Source organism: Daphnia pulex, chromosome 4, assembly GCF_021134715.1.
Source record: "Daphnia pulex isolate KAP4 chromosome 4, ASM2113471v1".
NCBI lineage: Eukaryota > Metazoa > Arthropoda > Branchiopoda > Diplostraca > Daphniidae > Daphnia > Daphnia pulex.
This window is the reverse complement of record NC_060020.1, coordinates 4,364,735-4,382,979: the sequence shown is the minus strand read 5'-3', so window position 1 is coordinate 4,382,979 and position 18,245 is coordinate 4,364,735. Positions and strand designations below refer to the sequence as shown.

General features: G+C 42.2%; 1 protein-coding gene across 2 annotated transcripts; it reads left to right on the top strand.

Annotated features, from left to right (window-relative positions):
- Positions 1-2,438: 2,438 nt before the first annotated feature.
- Positions 2,439-17,536, top strand: LOC124193044 (sodium/hydrogen exchanger 2-like). Of its 2 annotated transcripts, none has more exons than XM_046586692.1 (19): positions 2,439-2,737; positions 6,246-6,828; positions 8,968-9,013; positions 10,151-10,192; positions 10,515-10,649; positions 11,159-11,240; positions 11,977-12,004; positions 13,076-13,309; positions 14,156-14,341; positions 14,505-14,586; positions 14,658-14,875; positions 15,016-15,218; positions 15,315-15,404; positions 15,471-15,536; positions 15,608-15,708; positions 15,777-16,281; positions 16,370-16,619; positions 16,693-17,035; positions 17,160-17,536. In XM_046586692.1, exons 2-19 carry the CDS (start codon positions 6,345-6,347, stop codon positions 17,170-17,172), a joined length of 3,108 nt encoding a protein of 1,035 aa, XP_046442648.1. In that variant the 5' UTR covers positions 2,439-2,737; positions 6,246-6,344; the 3' UTR covers positions 17,173-17,536. The 2 variants fall into 2 exon arrangements, with proteins under 2 accessions (XP_046442648.1, XP_046442647.1); XM_046586691.1 differs by lacking the exon at positions 2,439-2,737 and adding an exon at positions 5,790-6,121.
- The last annotated feature ends 709 nt before the right edge of the window (positions 17,537-18,245 follow it).

Sequence of the window (18,245 nt, the reverse complement as noted above, 5' to 3'; positions counted from 1 at the left end):
GTTTCATACTTTAGAAACCAAATTTACATACATACTTTATTTATTTACTTTAAATTCCAGTGCTGTTATTTGATTGTTCGCTTGAACGACGGTTGTTCCAGTCGTAAAAGGCGTACGTCGTGCCAAAACTGCCGTGGAGCCATTAGTTTTAACGGGTTAAACTTTGCTTTCGTGACACGTTATTGCGACACGGAAACAGTACGAAATCCTGTTTGATGTTGCCCCAAGCGGCTTCACTTTAAGAGCACGTCGCTATCACGCAATTTGAAATTTATTACAGCGACTGAATCTTGACCAAGTGCCGGTTTTAGGGTAATCGGCGAAACTTCCAACTGATTCAAAGAGATGAGATGAAAACGACGTTATTAGGCAACCGAAACCAGTGGAAATCCTATATTGAAGGAGATCAGTTCAGAGAATGTCAGAAAAGGCGAAAGGAATCCAATTAGAAGGCGAGATTAAACTTACAATACCCCCGTCCCGCTTCCCGATTGCCGTCTGGCCGTTTCACCCACCGTTGGCGTGTATCTCTCCCAAGGACTATAAATAAGTGGCAACCCGCAAATAATGTATGCTAGCCACCGATCGACTTTGAAAGTATTCCCCCCATTATTTATGACGCACAGAATCAACCTTCGCCATTTTGGTTGAATTGACTATGCGACGTTTGTCATGCGGCGTCGGCGGCATCCGGATTGGAAATGCAAAGGAAACAGAAACGTGACCAGGGAGCCGGAAAAGGGGTTCAGTCGTCCGGCTCTCTCTCTCAGACTGCAGAAATGAAAAATCCTCATTAATGAATCTCTCCACTTTTCTTTTTACTTTCCTATCTTTTCCAATAGATGTTTTATTTTTTATTTTTTTAGTTCAGAGACAGGAGATTGACGACGATTTTCCGCTTCAGCCTATCTTGCAAGCTGGCCACCGAAAAATGCATTACAATGCTGAAACTTTTGGAGAAAAAAATATGGCCACACAAAAGAAAAATAGTTGGCAATCAATCGCTAGATTAAGAGGAAGGATTACGACGCCCACTACAGGCAACTTCAGCATATAGGGGGGCAGTAGTAGAGTGGGATGCCAGGTTCCACCGAGCGAGAGTATTTCCGTGCTCTCTAGTATGCTAATAATGAGGCCGATGCGAAGCAGAGGCAATGAGGTCATGTGTGTGTGTGTGGTTCCGAGTGTGACTATGTCGCTCGCTGTTGTATATGCAAAAAGGACCAGCTGGGGCCTCTTAGGTCTCCTGCCGTCACAACTTTCAACAACTTTGCGTGAGCACGGAGAAAATCTATGTATTTCGTCACTTGGCTCGACTCGACTCGACCCGATTGTATAGCGCCAACGAAAACGCGAAATGCATTTTTGAACCGGCGCGCGGTTTTCAAATTGTCTATGCCCCCGTCGTATCGATCAAACATGACAGTTTGCTCACAATCCTTCATCGCCATATGTTTCCGTATTTTTGTTGTTGTCTCTTTATTTTATTTTTAGGAGGGGGGAGGGGTCTTATAATGTTTGCTTTTTTTTTGTCAGGAATGGATAAGAAGAGATGATGCCCGCCATCCGCCGTGATTATACACGGGGGCAAAATACGCAGTTCGGCCGTTCTATTAAAAAAACAAAAACCACGGACAAGGTTTTTTAGTGAAAACAGTTGAAGCGTTTCCTTAAAATAGAAAATGTCTTGTGATGGTAGAGGCGCAAAAATATTGAAAAGCAAAACAATCTAAGCGTCGTCCAAAATAGAAGATGTATGGAAAAAGAATCTCGCTTGTAAAAAAAGAATTGATGTGATGCCAAGGAGTTGGCACGCGTCGTTTGATTTCTTTTTTGTCTTTATAGCAAAAGCTTATAAAGAACTTGGCTTTGATAGGAAATAAATCTGGACTCTTGACTATTGGGGCCATATGCGTACAGTGTTAATCCCATTACGTCTATACCTTTCATCAACCCGTTGTTTCGCTTATTCATTGCTGTATAATTCATTTAAAGGAGATGACCTTCACTTGAAAGGTGAAAGCTGCACGTAGGCGGAAGAATTGGCCAAAAAAGCTATCGGAAATATACAGTCAGCCGTACAAAACGAATGGAACGATTCAGAGTGATGAACGATATGATACACTTGAATTAATTCCTTTTTCTGGCACGATTTTGGGGATCATTAGCACAACCGTGAAAGGGCGGGTACCGGACCCCACTCTTTCGCTCTCTCTTTGAGGCTTCAAATTATTTTCTTCTTTTTCTTTCTCTCCCTTGTTTCACCATATTTCACTCTCTCTCGGTCTGACCCGCCCGTCAATCTCGAGTGTGCCACACGAAGATATCACGCGCGGGCGCAGACGCTCTCCACCACCACCACTACAGACCTCTTCTTTTCGATGGGATTGGGGGGCGGGAAATACTTGCCGCAAGTTCAACTGCTCTCCAGTCACTCGGAGAAGGAATGACAGTCGGTGTGGTGCTACCGTCCGTGGAGGACGACTGATTTCATTCTCCCCCATCCCCGTATCACATTTTCCGTTTAGTTACCCGAGTGTGTTTGCTTAGGTGCAAACGGTATGCACGTGAGTGTTCTACAGTGCCGCCGACTTGTCGTTCTTAGCGGGAAAACGTGCGAAATCTTGGAAATAACTGTCTTTCTTTATTGTTGCCTTCCCGAAATCGCTTTGGGGTCGTGTTAGTTGATAGGAATCGGAAGAAGAAGAAAAAAAGAGAAAACGACGGCGAAATCTTGGTAAGCAATTCTTATTCAAATCCGGCTGTAAATTGGATGCCGCTATATGCGCTGCGATATAAAAGGAGGGCCCATTGTGAGCGGTGACTATACGACGGAGAGCTATATGATGAGCGACAGCGTCCACCCACTCACACAATTTTTGAGAAAAAAAAATCTGCATCTAAGGGAAATAATGGCGAAATTTTTGAAAAGGGCGAGATTGTCGGAAGGAATCGATGCGGCACTAAAGCAGAGACTCGCCCGAATAAACTCAGAGTACCGAATAGAGACGGAAGGAATATATTTGCCCAAGCTTACAAGTCTAGAAATTCATCACGCCGCATGATCACATCAGCAATGGCAAAAATCGCCAGACGAGAGATGAAAGAATGGGAGCGGACTGTGAAGGGCCGAGAATTGCTGGACGTAAAAATCTTTATTCGCCATGACAATTGACATCCTCCCACCCCCCTCGGGTGCGCAGTGATAGCGAGAAGAATTCAAGTGAGCGTCTCAAACAGCAGCCCGAAAGCCGATCCTTCTCGTTTACTATTTGAACACTACCGAGATACAAGTACAAGCAAATCCCCGGAAAGGAAAGAATATGTGTTGTTCACGCTTTTCTTCAAGATTTCCATTGTTTACCGCCGAGCTTTCAATTTCAACATTTGGAGCGAAAAAGCTTTTTTTCCCTTCTTTTCTCTTATTCGCATATCGTCGCTCAATGTACAACCCAGAGCGGATAGAACTTGACAACTTATTGTGTTCTATATACGCTCTACTACTACACAACGGCCATATCGCGCCGCTATCTTTTTTGGACCACACCAAACTTTTATTTTAACCCCCCCAGGAATGAAATTCTATGTTCTGATGGGATGAAAGAAAAAGGAAGTCCGATTCGGTGGTGTATTACGTATACATGAATTGCGGTTGCTGAAGCGATAAACTAGTATCGCAATATACTCCTTTTCATTCTCCGCTAAATAATAAAGCGCTCGGAAGGGAACGTGCACTGCCAGCCAACCGTTGGCTTGACATGCTTCCCGGAATCTTTCGTTTTCTGGCCTTCCCGTTTCAGTTGAGTAATTGCGCAGGTTCTTTCCAGTTTCCATTGGCCAATTCCACAAATCATCATTGAAACCTTTTGTATGGTTTTATCCATTTACTTTTTTTTCCTCCTTATAAAGTCATCTCTTCCATTGCTCATAATTAAGATCCAGAAACCATTGAAATCTTTTCTATGGTTACCCAACAATTTCGTTAACTATTTTTTTTCCCTCCAAAGAGTCGTCCTTTTCATTACACATAGGATAGTGAAGTAAAAAATTGTTGTAAGCAAAAGTGAATAGTTTAAAGAATCTGATTGGCAGTTGGCTCATGATCGGAAGCCCAAAATTAACTTTTTTTCCTGGTTGGTGTAATACAGGAAACGGTCAAAGAGTTAAAAGATGAAAGCTAAATCAAGGTGTCCGGGGTTTTCCCGACAAGACACATACAACAACTGGGCGGGAAATGAGAAGGTGCAACGATACGTCGTCGTTCGGGATTGGATTATGGCAATGGTGTCGAGGACAATATGGTCTCTGTCCCCATAACGTCGCCGGTGGTATATCTCAACTTCTATTACTATGTCGCGACGTCCGAAGGACAAAAAACCAACATTCTGTGTGTCTCTCGCTATTATTGGCCCCTTTCAAAAATAGCCAAAGCTCCTCACGAAAGAACCGAAATAAAAAAAGGCGCAACATTTGAAATAAAACCAAAAGATACAAACAAGAAACTAGTAGTCGGCCAAATGGAAAGACACAGTCACATGCCGAAGTAGAAGGTGACCTTTAGAGAGCTAAAGAAATCATCGGTTTTGTGTAGTCGAACTAAGGCCGTCTATCTTTATCACTGGGTTGAATGCAAAAATGCGCAACATTGAGAGAGAGAAGCAGATGATTTAATGGGTCGGTACGCCCGGAATAATATGTACGGTTCGTGACTGTTTTTGTTTTCTCGCGTGGAGCGTCTTTAATTATAATCATTTGAAAAAAGGGTGGTGATACTGCTCTATTTACAAGATTGGATATGTGTGTAGGGTCGGCTATAAGACGACCTCCTCCAATGACTTTTGTTCACGGAATTAAAAGATTAAGAAAGAGCTAGGATATATAATAATATGTTGAAGAATGTGTCTCACAATCTAAGCCAGAAAATGAGCGTAATATTTTCAAGCATTCGGGTTATGTAATGAATGCAGCGACAAGCTAATTACGCTAGAGTGCTATGGTTTGGGTTCGTCCGTTGCGTGATTACGTTTATCGCGTGATGGATCACGTATGTATACGACGTTCTTCTTGCTAGTAATAACACGTTGCTGTCTGTTCTCCATACACTCACCCACACGGCAGCATAACAATTACTGGAACACCTCTATTCACCTCGCTGGAATATGGGGCAATAAATTTCCAAAAAAGGAACGGCCGGAAGTTTATGAGGTAGTTGTAAACCCAACCCCGTGAGAACTAGTCGTGTTCATCTGTCTCCTGTCCTGTCGAGTTGAACGATGAATGAAACTGTATACGGGTGGCAGACACGATATTGATTCGGATATTGATCTAAAAGGACACACACGCAATAAAAGAAATATTGGATTTACTGGTTACGTATTCTTTTGTCACCGTGACTGAACGACAAAGTGAGCGTGGAGGTGGACATACTACTGTTAAACATCAATTTTGTTTCAAGTGCCGGCGGCCACATCGTTAATTTTGATTCCCTAATTGTTTATGTGACGAATATGCAGGTGTTCTTATCAGTTGTAAGTTCCGTTGTTTCCTAATTATCACGCCTTGGTTGGCGATACTACGCCAACACTCTATTACGTAGCTAATCCTCTTGTCTGGGTCAACGTTCCATTCTTATCTCCAATGGAAGTTTATATGCGCAGCAATTACAATTTATCAGTCACAAAATAGACATTGAATCCATGACTCCAAACTTCCGTTAACCTATGTATTAAAGTATAATCTCAGCATACTTTGGATGTTCGACCCCCTTTTGACACGGTTTTAATATTTGTCCGTAGATTCTGCGAGATATGAGCGTTGCGCTCCGTTAAGACATTTTCTCAACCGAGTGCAAAGTTTTAGTCGTCTGGGCCCGTTGCTTCGGCGTCACACCTCATACCGGAAAGGGAAAACATTTGAAACCGAAACCGCATATTCCGCAGTCTAATAAAGGCGCAGCCAAAGGAAAACATTCCGCCAAAACTTTGCGGGATATTTTGTTATGTGTGCGTACTGCTACTGTGTACAGAATCTAGACTATTCCACTCCACTGCACTTTCCTGTGCCAACAGAATTGTATTAGTTCGCGTTCACCGAATAATTTATCCCCGAGAGCTTTCGAAAGGTCACAAAACATTTTATTCATAAGATCATTTGTCTTTTATTGTTGTAGTATAGTATATGAAATTCGGTTATTATGGCAACTGATTCACGATTTCTCGTTTTCTCTTTCCTCGTTTTCGTTACAGGACGATGAGATCGACTTTTACAAGTCAAATCAACATTTCTACCAACGAGTCTATCTCTCATTTGTGAGCGGGTTTTGAGAAGTGGAGCTCCGAGTTTCGATGCCGGTTACCATGGGGATTCTGTTTCTCCTTTTGTTGTTACACGCAACGTTGACGTCGGCGGGAGGACCACCGACAAACCCGTTGGATCGGCAGTCGTACGCTAATGGCAACCTAGAGCAGGTGCCCGTCTTGGACCATCCCGAAAGCACCAGCATCCGGCAAAGTGAACGGCACTTTTGGCACTGGTTACATAAGCAACATAGGCAATCAGAACTCCGCCACAAAGCAGAGAGAAGTAGCCGATCCAGGCGGTGGAAGGAAGTTGCCAACGGAGAAGACGAAACCAACCATCATCCAGTCATGCTGGAAAAAGATGATTTATCCCAGCCGCAGCTGGACCCAGAAAACAGTTCGGTTCACGAAGAAGAAAATCACGGAGGTGAACATAATGGAATTCATGTGGCCAGTTGGCGATGGGACGAAATCGGAATTTACATCACGTTCACCACTTTTATCATCGTGGCCGGTTTGGCCAAAGTGGGTAATTAATCATATCCCTATATAACTAGTACGTATGACTTCTTTACGACCGGCCATCTATATATGCTGTATACAAGGGCGTTTTTTGAATGTATCCAGTTTCGCATTACGTTGAAAAATAGATGAGATGTTATTTGCCTTTGACTGTATATAGAAAGAGGAAGATAGATGAAAGACATTTTTCGGCCGAACAAATCATTCGCTCTCTCATTCATGGTTTTTCACTGTGGGCCGAATCACAACAGACAAGAGAAAATTTGATATTCGATTTCATGTTTACTTTAGCTGGGTCAAATTATTCCTGCGTATTTTTGAAGTTCTAATTAAATACTCTGCCAACGACTAAAAACCAGCACAACAGCCACCAAATTATGTTTACTTGTTTACATTTTAAGCACTTTGATCATCTCGAGGGTTTCTAAATTTTTCTTCCATATCAAGATGAATTAATTTAAGAGTTTAAGATATAGAACACTAGCTTAAATTGCTTCAATTTAAAAAGGTTACTGGGTTCCTAAATATCAATAATCGATTTTCACCCGCATTTCTTTAAACATAAACATATATAAATCGCACTCGATCTCACTGTAGTTGATGAAAAGCGTTTTCTTCTACACTTCCGTTCAAGATACAAAAATAGGTTCAGAAAACGTGTTGAATTTTAATCATTTTATTTTAATTGGGTACTTTTTGAAGTTATTCCCTCTTGGCTTCCAAGAGGGTTGGATTTAAGGAGGGGGGGGGGTTCGAATTTTATCATTTCTCGAAGAGAAATGTCGTCTGCTTTTTGTTTTGTTTCAAAAGTTTTTTTAAAAAAGATAGGAAGGAGCCAAAAATTAAGCTAAAGGTAAAATTCAATTTGAATGATTAAGTGTGTTGATTAAGTATTGTTGAATGTTTTTTAAAGTAAATCTGAAAAGCAATTGTGTTGATTTGTGAAAACCTCTTAGTACACAAAAAATTTCCAATTTGTTCCTTACTTCTAGAGATTAAAGGCAAAACATTTTTGAATTTGAAAATCATTGAATAATAATAATTAAACTTAGTTGTGAAACCAACACAAGTTGTTTGCAAGCAAATCATTCCAGTGTTGTTCCTGCAGAAAAATGACATGTTTTTGTGGAAAACAATCTCGTTGACATAGAAAACATGGTAATCATAAACTTCATGTTTTCTTGAGCAAGTTTTTCTGAAATGTTCCATGCTGCAGTGTTTATAATTGTAGTTTCAACAGTTTACTCTTACTTTGCAAATGTATTAATGTTTTAATTTTAAGCGTTTTGATTTTCTAAAAACAACAACACTGGATGTCTTGCTAACAAATCATCAATGTTTCACATTGCAGATTGTTGAATGATTTTCAAATTTAATCATGTTTAACTTTAATCTCCCAAAAGGAAAGTGCAGCTAGAAAATTTTATGACCAAGAGGGACCTGCCGTCACGCCGGCAGCACGTCCTGGTACCTGTAGTTAGAGAATGAGTGGCTGATATGGAAATTAATACTGACGTCGAATTATATATATCCTACGTCCATCGGAACTCAATTTGACGTCAGTTTATTTTATTATTTTTAATAAACAGGGAATAAAATTTAATCACCGGCCTATTCGTGCTTGGAATAGAAATGAAGTGAAACTTTTTTTTTTCTTTTATAACCTTCGGTGGCAGCTGCTATAAGTAAACATTCCCCCCAAAGATAACAAATCAGACTTTTGAAATAAGACGTGGTTGGCATAAATACGGATTACCGTGAGAAACCGGCTAATCCGGCGAGGCAACACTTTCGTTAATTGCTACGAAGAAAGAGCGAGAGCAGGAAAAAAGAAATTAAGATTTTTTTCCCATCACAAATAGAACACGAACTGGCGAGGAGAGTTATTAACTCGCTCTTATGCTTCGCCACACAGTTCTTGCTTAAATGTCTATGAAAAATTGTTCGTTATGTTGGGTGTTAATGATTTTTTAAACTACCTTTTCACACAATTTTGGTTTTAGAGACAATGCAAAACGAATGTTTGTTTTTTCAAGCTGTTGGAAACTTTTGTGAAATGTCTTTTTGTTTTTCTATTTCATTGCATGGTTTCCGCAATCTCGCCGCCGTTCGTCACGCCGCTCGTTCATTACCATTTGCCTACAAGCTTTTCATCACGCGCACGTCATCTCATCAAGAATCCCTGAGTCATGGTGAGTAAGGATATGTGCGTGGGACCAATTCTGGTCTTGGCTTTCTTATTTTTCTTTTCTATAAATACATTTGAGTGGACGATGACAACCAGTTTGAACTCTCGGGAGGAGGTTCCGCAGTCACTGGCTCCGTGGAAACTCGATGCATAACGGATGAAAGGCGGGTTGCATAGACCGCAGTGTGTCCTGATGATGCTCAAAACTTACTATTAGATTATCGATCGTTCCTATGTTGTCGTTTCGCACAGAGATTAACAGTATAGCTGGCGCTGGCTCCCTTGTGCAGTCTCAGTCTCAATTCCCTTGTATAACTAAATGTATTTTACGTTTTACTATCTCTATCGACTTTCTAGCGTCCTTTAATAGTATGTTCAGAAAGCTAAAAACAAAATTTCCCGAGTCGAGAAAATCGATCCTACTATCCTATCGAGTTTTACGTCTTCCACATCCGTTCTTTTAAGAGTTGCACAGTTCCAGGAAAGGAATTGGCACTTCAGAAACAAACTATATTGCCCCATTCCCCCTAAAAATAGAAATAAAAAAAAAAGAGAACATCACGTAGCTTTTTGATTTGATACATTTTATTCAACCCTTTTCATTTCAGAGATGGGCGGTAAATTAGAAACTGTCCCATCACGTCGATCGTAATTGCATTTTGTAGAGGACCCCTGAAAGTTGATGTTTGAAAACGATGAGCTGTAAGCAGAGATATCGGATTTATACGTGGGCTGTGGCAACCGGCTGATCCCACAGCAGTGGGCAGAAAGCCGAACCGATCCCAAATGTAATTTTAAATAATATGCTCTTGTCAACAACTTGTACGCCCCGTACAAGCGTTTGTTATTGCGGCGGCAGCACGTTGTTTTCTGCTTGTCTCTTTCACTCAGTTCAGCAATACGACTTCATTGACCCTCTGCTAGCTCTACTGCTGACTTTCTTTTATATTTTGGTACATTTCTACTCGGGTCATACTCTCTCTGATGTCCTTTTTTCCCTCCTTCCGTTCTGTTGCGTTCCATTATTACATGTCCCTTTTTCAGCAGTTCCGTTTCTTTTCGGCTTGTACAACTGGATATAAAAATGTTTGTATGTACTTGCATGTAACGCGGGATATTCTCTACACACTCGTCCAAATAGCTTGCTGATTCTGCTCGGGACAGCTGTCGGCGGAATTCTATAGTAAGTCACATCCTCCGCTCTATTCTTTCTCTTTTTCTTTTTATATACTCGTACATTGGCCTTGTCTTCTTTGGGAAGACTAGCCGTTTTTTTTCTTTCTGTCGAGCTACTGCTGCGTAACGGCTTTACATCCCATTCATCTCATTTGTCTTTCTCTTTTTTGCTCTTTTTTTTATTCTCGTTGCGATTCTGTTGCTGATCCTGTTTCCATCCGGACTGGCGCTCTCCCGTGTATATATCTGCAATCCAAACATCAACAAACGACCTAATACTGCACACACACATAATACCATGTATGAATAAATGATTGAAAACGACGCAGTGCTGCCGGAGTTGGATTATGCGAAGGAGTGAGGGGCGCCACTCGCATTCCAGGTTGCACCCATCCGGACCGCGACGACAGTTTTCGGTTCCCGACTTTCACGCCGGAACTCTTCTTCTTGATTCTTCTTCCACCGTGAGTTTCTTCTTTCATCCATGTGGGCTTATACCTAGTTCTTAAATGGTAGTTCAATATTTCCGTGGATGACCGTGCCGTGTCAAATGAGTTAATGACGCGCGGAAGACTTTTCCTGGGCGCAAATCAATCGGGCCAAAGTGCAGACAGCTGCAACCGAATTGCAAGCAGCAGCAGCAGCAGTCAATAGCAAAAAAGAAAAAGGAAGGAGTTGTCCTCCGCCCCAAAGAAATGAAAGCAGGCGCAGAAAATGTATATCAAATCATTCCCGATAATGTATCGCAGTTGGCAACGTGCCTTTGAACTGCGCTCATCCATCCAGTCGAATGATTGATTCATTCGCTTTCTTTTTAACGGTCGCCATTATTACCAGTTTTTGTTTTTTTTTATTTGTTTGACTTTTTGTGTTTGATCTGTTTATTTTTATTTTTTGAGCATTATATGGCTTATCTGTTTGATCTTTCGCACCAAACATATATCCTACTCGACTATTTTATATATACATATAGTATCATTCTGGAGTCGTCCTATTCGCTGTACGACCGAGCCTTTGCTGACAATATTGGAACTGTCCTCTTCTACGCGGTGATTGTGAGTTTGTGTTCCTTCATTTTCGTCTCTCCTTTAGACTCATCCCGTGCTAGTAGAAAGGATTTAAAGTGGATAGCAAAAACAACAAAAAAAACAAAACATAGTCAATCCCGTTTTCTAGCTAGTTTTCTTCCTTCATCTCATACAGCCCTCGTGTTTATTACTTCCTCCTCGCCTCTCCATGTCGCCAATTCAGTGCTGTATATTATTATGTGTCTCAGCCGTGATGGGCTGCTGGGTGAGACTCGCAATAACGGGATCAGTAGCGGCAAAAATGAGCAAGGAGCATTGGTACATGGTCCGCTTGTGTGATGCCGAGTTCAAAGCACCGGTGGAAGCGTGCCAGCCAATTACACAATTCATGGCACCGGAGACGCTGGCGGATCGTTGACGGATCAATTTGCTTCCAGCTCGATCTTGTGTCTTTCTTTTTCGTCTCTCTGTATCGACTCTTGGTGGGCGTAACGGTTCACAGAGGCCAGCTCGCCATTCTCAAAGCTTTTGCCGCTACTGATATCTCTGCTCTTGCGATCGTGTTTCACACATGACGAGATGGCGGAACGCCTATTAGCTTGATGATACAACACACGACCATGTTGCCTTCGTGTTATTATTTCCCCCCATTTTTTTTTTCTCTTTTCTTACTTTTCATTTTCTTTTCTCATTCCATTTTTTTTTGTCTTTTTGTCTTTGAAATTTGATCATTTTCTCCAACTCCGCTCCCGACGGATGACAGGGGACCATCTTCAACACCTTCCTCATTGGTAAGTGATGTGTCTCGACTATCTTAGCTCTTATTATTAGTTTCTTTTGATGTTCGACCTACTCATTTTTCCAGTCATTAGATAAGAGTCAGTGTGTAACTAGAAAGGGTTGATTCGTAGCATGAAAAAAGGGCAAATTGGAAAGAAAAGTTAAAGTTGGCTGAATGAGATCGAGACATCAATTGAACACGCGGTTGACGTGCATTTGGAACTGACGTCGACCTTTTAGTCACGAATTCCCTTTTTTTTCTTCTTCTTCTGGTTCTTGTCGAATGTCTTTGGCTTGTCCCTGATCGATAGCGGGGGGGAATCTTTAAAAAAAAAAGCCCAAACGGTTTCGGCTTCCCTTTGCCAGAAAAACGAGAAAAACAGAAACGAGTTAACCTCTCCGTGTCAGGAGCTATAGATAGCCGATTCAAAGGCTCCTTATACTATACACCAGCCATACTACTACTCTGTCTTTCCGTTTCGTCCCTCTCTTTTTATATTCCTCCTCTGTTCTTCTCTCGAAAAATCTTCTTCTTTTTTTGTTTGTTCCTTTTTTTTTTCGTATTTGCCCGACGATCGGACGAGAGCCAGCAGAAGATAAAACGCGGCAAGTTGACGGCCGCCCCCCGCTTCCTCATAGTATAACTGTGCACAGCAGCAGTATATAGCGTTCATATGTACTGTATAGTTTAGTAGGCCAAATTCCTCCGGGAAAGACATGGAATGACCCTTTCAAAAAACCCAGGAAGAAGAAGAAACCCTCCAAAAAAGTCTAGGCTAGCCGCTGCGGAAAATTTGAAAACTTGTTCACCGCACCCCTTGCCATTCTTAGAAACTTTACATATAAGCAAATACTTGATCAAAATAACTTTTATGCGCGTTACCAAGAAAAGTAGATCCAACTTTTAAAAAAGGAATTTGGGATTCTAATATAAACAAAGACCGTTTTGGCGAAGTAGTAGGTTATAACAAGCGTCCACCTTCTTTTTCCACATGTGTTTCGCTTCTTATTAGCAGCCAGAGTGGTTTAGTTACTATAAGCGCTTTTTAACGATCTTCTCGAAAAACAATAACAATTCAAAGGATTCTCGCTGCTGGGCTTGGTGACGATTGGCTGGATCGGAACTGTCCGCATTCCCGACGACAACAATGTGGAGTGGTGGCTGGGTCCGTTTTACACGCTGCAAGCCACGGACTGCTTGGTGTTCTCCTCTCTCATTTCGGCCGTTGATCCCGTCGCCGTTCTGGCCATCTTTCAAGAAGTTGGCATCAACAAAGATCTTTATTTCCTCGTCTTTGGCGAGTCCCTTCTCAACGGTACGTGTCTATATATTATTATTATGAATATCCCGTGGAATTGTTTTGTTTCTTGCCCCCGCCCACTCCGTACTTTTATCTTATTGCCCCCGCCAACGCATAACACATAACAAACCATGGCGGCTGTTTGTTTCTTGCTTGATTGTCGAAATCCAGTTCTGGACCAGTGCCCGCAAATCATTGATTTGCTAAACAAGCGAAAGAGCGCAAAAAAAGGTTACGGGGTTGCATTGCCATCATAATAAGTGTGGGAGGTGCGAAACAGAAACCAAAGGAACAAAGGATAATAATAACCTTTTTTTTTACTTGTTCTCCCGTTGCCGGTCTCGATCATCTTTCAAATGACTGCTGATGACTCTCAAGAAAAAGATGCCGAGGTGCATCTCAATGAGCTCCTTACGTCATTGTACACATTTTGAGGTGCCCCAATAGAGGGCCAAGTGGGGAGTCTGGGAGCAGGCAAAAGGGTTCTTATCAAAAGCCTTTTCTTGTTGAAAACTAAAACGCATAATGAGAGTCCCCCGTCGTACGTATATCCTTTTCTTAATGCATCCGAAATTTTCGTCCTCATTTGGCTAGCTATATGCAGACTATATTCTCGGTCATATCCCTCAGTTCGAGTGTGTGTGTGTGTGTGTGTGTATGTGTTTATTGATCTTGGCTGCTACATACTTGTATGCCGGGGTCGGCCTGTGCCCATCCTATAGCATGTTGGGTGGTAGGGCGATTATCGATCCTTTTTGACGCGGTTGAGAATCACGTGATCCGACTACGAGACTTCATCAGTATGAGAGCGTTCCCGATAGATAGAGATACTATATTTTGTAATCTGATTGCTAATTGCAGATGCTGTGACGGTCGTCCTCTATTCGATGATGGTCGTCTTCGCCCAAATGGAAGGCAACGTCAGTGGAGGACAGTACGCCCTGGGTATTGTTTCATTCTTCACCATCAGCCTGGGCGGCCTCGGCATCGGAATTCTCTGCGGACTGCTGACAGCGCTCATCACTCGCACCACGTCCGAAGTTCGAGGTACTGACTGCTCTCATTCACGCGCGGTTATTTATCAAATAATGTCTTTCTCGAGCCGGGACTATGTCTGTCGTGTTCGTGAGAAATTAAGAATCTTTCTGCGGTCTCATACCACCAAATAATTGATGCGATTGCGCTCATTTTTGCCGCTTGATTTGATTAGTCGTTGAGCCGTTGGCGGTACTTGGAATGGCCTACTTTTCCTACCTTTGCGCAGAGCTCTTTCATTTTTCCGGAATCATCAGGTACTTTTATTTTTGAATTGACTATTTGGAGAGAGAACATGAAACTTTACTTTCCACCTGTCCAAAAAAAGCTGCATTGGTTGTGGCCTTGTCCAAGCCCACTACGCCTTTGCGAATGTTTCGCACAAGTCCTACACGACCGTCAAGTACTTCATCAAAATGCTGAGTTCCACCAGTGACGCCATCATTTTCCTGTTTTTGGGCATGGTCCTGGTCAATGACGTCCACGAGTGGCACACCGGCTTCGTCCTTTGGACACTCTTCTTGTGCCTCGTCGTCCGATTTCTGGGTATATCATCATCATCATCTCGTTTCTATGACGGAGCAATTCGAGCATTTAAAACTAATCTCGTTCTGGGTTACGTTGCCTGATTCAATCAATGTCCCCCCCTTCCTTCCTTTCTTTTTTCTTTTTTCTTATTCTTTTAGGGGTTTTTATCTTGACGGCCATCGCCAATCGATTCCGGCTCAAGCCAGTCAACTTGCAAGAGCAATTTATCATGGCTTACGGAGGATTGCGAGGAGCTGTCAGCTTCTCGCTGGTGGAGATGCTTTTGCCCAGTGTCATCCACCCTCGTCAGATGTTTGTCACGACCACGCTGGCTGTTATTCTCTTCACCGTATTCATACAAGTAAAAATATATATTTTTTTTTTTTTTTTTTTTTACGATCCCCATTAATCAGCGTCCGGTGTGATGATTAATTTTTGTTGGGGCTTCTAAATTCAGGGTGGGACCATCAAGCTATTTGTCCGGCTTCTACACATCCAGAAAGATAGCAAAACAGTTAAATATCTAATGAATGAAATGAACGAGACGGTATGTAATTTTTCCAATTAACTTTAAATACAATTGACTCATAAAATATAATCTACCAATTTTCAGATGTTTGATCACTTGTGCGCCGGAATCGAGGAGATTTGCGGCCACCGCGGCAACAATTTCTTCAGGGTAAACCATTTCCTTGATTACCTATTTTTTTCAAAATTTCCAACCTGCTTTGTTTATACTTTGAATGGCAGGAGAAAATTGAGCATATTGACGAGCGTTACCTGAGGCCCGTCTTCACGCGCAGCACGGACAAGAACAGTCTGCAGCGTTTGTTTGAAAAATTGACTTTGTCGTAAGAACGGGAATTGGGTGTGTTTTCCATTAGCAAATTGTGTGTACATTTGATAATTTTATTAACAGGGAACATGCGGCAAACATGTACGCTGGGCAAGGGGAACACACGGGTTTCACTCCCGTTGCCAGTTCAGCCAAGATGGAAGATCCCGAGCCGGAGCCGGAGCTAACGACCAAAGAACCAATAAGTGCTTTGCCGATTAGGGGCGATGTAGAAGATTCGCCATTGTTGCCCCAGTCGCCATTGCCCGGGCAAGTGCAGCCGCTAAGCAAAAGATCTTTTAAAGGTAAATTTCCCTTGGTGCGACAGCAGAGCGCTCCGCCCGGCAGCATGCTTCCGACGCGTGCTTCCACTCCGGGGGCTAACAATCCAGCGCGGACTAACAACGAAAACGTGATGGCACTGCATGCCGAGTTCCCTGACGTACAACTGCGCATTAAGGGCTTCAAGGGAAGGCAATCGAGACCCAACAGTGGTGAATCAACCAACAGCGGTAACCTCGATCCGGATGCAACGGCTCAGGCCTTCCGCAAAGCTCTTCGCACCACTAGCAGCAATCAATACAAACGGGTAACTTCACTGAATACACAACGAGACTTCTTTGCTCCATTATCTCTGAACTCAATCTATCACCGCCAAACTTATCATTCCGTTCCAGGTCTATCAGAAACACAACCGCAATCTGATCGGAGACGACGATTTGCCGGAATTCGAAATGGCTTTACGGCGACGGTTGTCCAGTGTGTCCGGTACCATGCAGCCCGGATCACGCTTCCCGCAAACTGTTTCTTCCGTCTTCAATTCTCCACTGTCCAGTCCAGACTCGCCGTTGTCTCCCAAATCAACAGCTACCGCCGGTGCTAATCCAACGTCCAGTTTCGATAGCGGAACTTATTTCCCCTTTTCAGGTCTTAAAATGCTTTAAACAAACATATATTGGCGTTCTTGTAATTCATCTCACTCTTGCTATCCATTACGCAGTGAATGGAGAACCTCCTGCGCGACCGCAGGCAGCCAGGCGGGAAAACCGGCGATCCGTATCGCCGACAAGGAGTAGCAACGTCCAACAGCAGCCGCCCGAATATTCGACGGAAAATGAACGACCACCCATCACCGGCGGCACAAGCAAGCGACCGAGACTAGAGGCTATGAGGCCGTCTGGATTTGCCCCATTGCGGGTCATTGCCGAACGCGATGGGGAGCACAGCTCTTCCAGTTTGCACATCCAGGACATCGAAAATGGCGAGGATGCGTTCACACTTGACGCCAGCCACACAAACGGCAGCCGCCCGCCTCGGCTCGGTGCTAGCAAGGAGACCGGAGTGTAGGACTCTCTATATTTTGTCTTTCCAGATGGATTTCATGATTTGAAAAATCAATAATATGATACAAATATCTAAAATCTTCCTCTTTGATATGCCATTTTATGAAGTACGTTTATTTTCTAGGACTAGGTATTAGAACCGACAACGCCAATAGAGAAATTTACTATATACATACAAGTGTGAGAGTATACTTGTATCGAGGTAATTCATTCGTTTTTCATTACAGTTTACATTTTTATTCTGCACTACTTTGTGGCGGTGGAAAGAACCATGAAAAGCCGAGACACAGCACACAATGAATGTTGGTTATAATGCGAAAACTTGGTTATACCGTTTGTTTTGTTGTATCATTTTTTTATGAGATGGCGCGATACCAGGAACATGCCTCACCACGGTTGTTTGATTTTTCTCAATTGTACCATAGTTGTTGATTCTTTTCTAGAGAGTGAACGATTCAATGAGATGAGTTCAAAAATATAATAAAAGAGTCGTCTTATCAATTATCGAAATCCAGTGTCCTTTCTTTTTTTTATCTGAAATCGGTTCAGTTCAAAAACACAATACTACTGACAATACAAAACATACCGCGCCCATTTAATGATCTTCGTCCTACACAAACATGTCATATACCATATCGATCTACCAATGCTCTGAAAATTGCATAGATTAATTTTTAATGCCGTCGCTCCGTCAATAAGCAACTGCGTTTTTCAATTTGTCCGGAAAACGATGGATTATTCAGTCAATAAATATGTCAGGAGAAAGCGGAAAGATAAAACGAGAAATCTCTTCTATGGTTGGGGAACTCCCGTACAAATTTCAAACTTTCGAAAGTCGAAATAATTTGTTTTTAACAGCTTATTTATAACGTGTTCCAGACAACGCCCTAGTTTCAAATATAATACTAGTTTTGGGATGTAGAGAATTGGTAATCAATCGAATGATCAAACAAATCAAAGTACAGTAGCCTACGTAACGTCCATACTATTTGATTTTACGTTTGTACTCAAATTTACGATTTTTTAACCATTTAACTTTTTCTGCGTGTGAAGGTTGAGGGGAATCAAGGCCATACCAAATACAAATTCTTAAAGGAACGCGCTGATTGATTTTGTAAACCAGTTTGTGTAGATGTTGAAGGTGAAATGCACTAACATTGAGGACAGGTTTTATTCCGTCAGCAATCGTAATTTTTTTTTTCACGGATAC

Coding starts and splice junctions, on each gene's coding strand:
- LOC124193044 (XM_046586692.1), top strand. CDS start 6,345: ATGCCGGTTACCATGGGGATTCTGTTTCTCCTTTTGTTGTTACACGCA. Junction 15,405..15,470: donor TGAATGAAATGAACGAGACG/GTATGTAATTTT, acceptor ACCAATTTTCAG/ATGTTTGATCACTTGTGCGC. Junction 16,620..16,692: donor AACTTATTTCCCCTTTTCAG/GTCTTAAAATGC, acceptor TCCATTACGCAG/TGAATGGAGAACCTCCTGCG.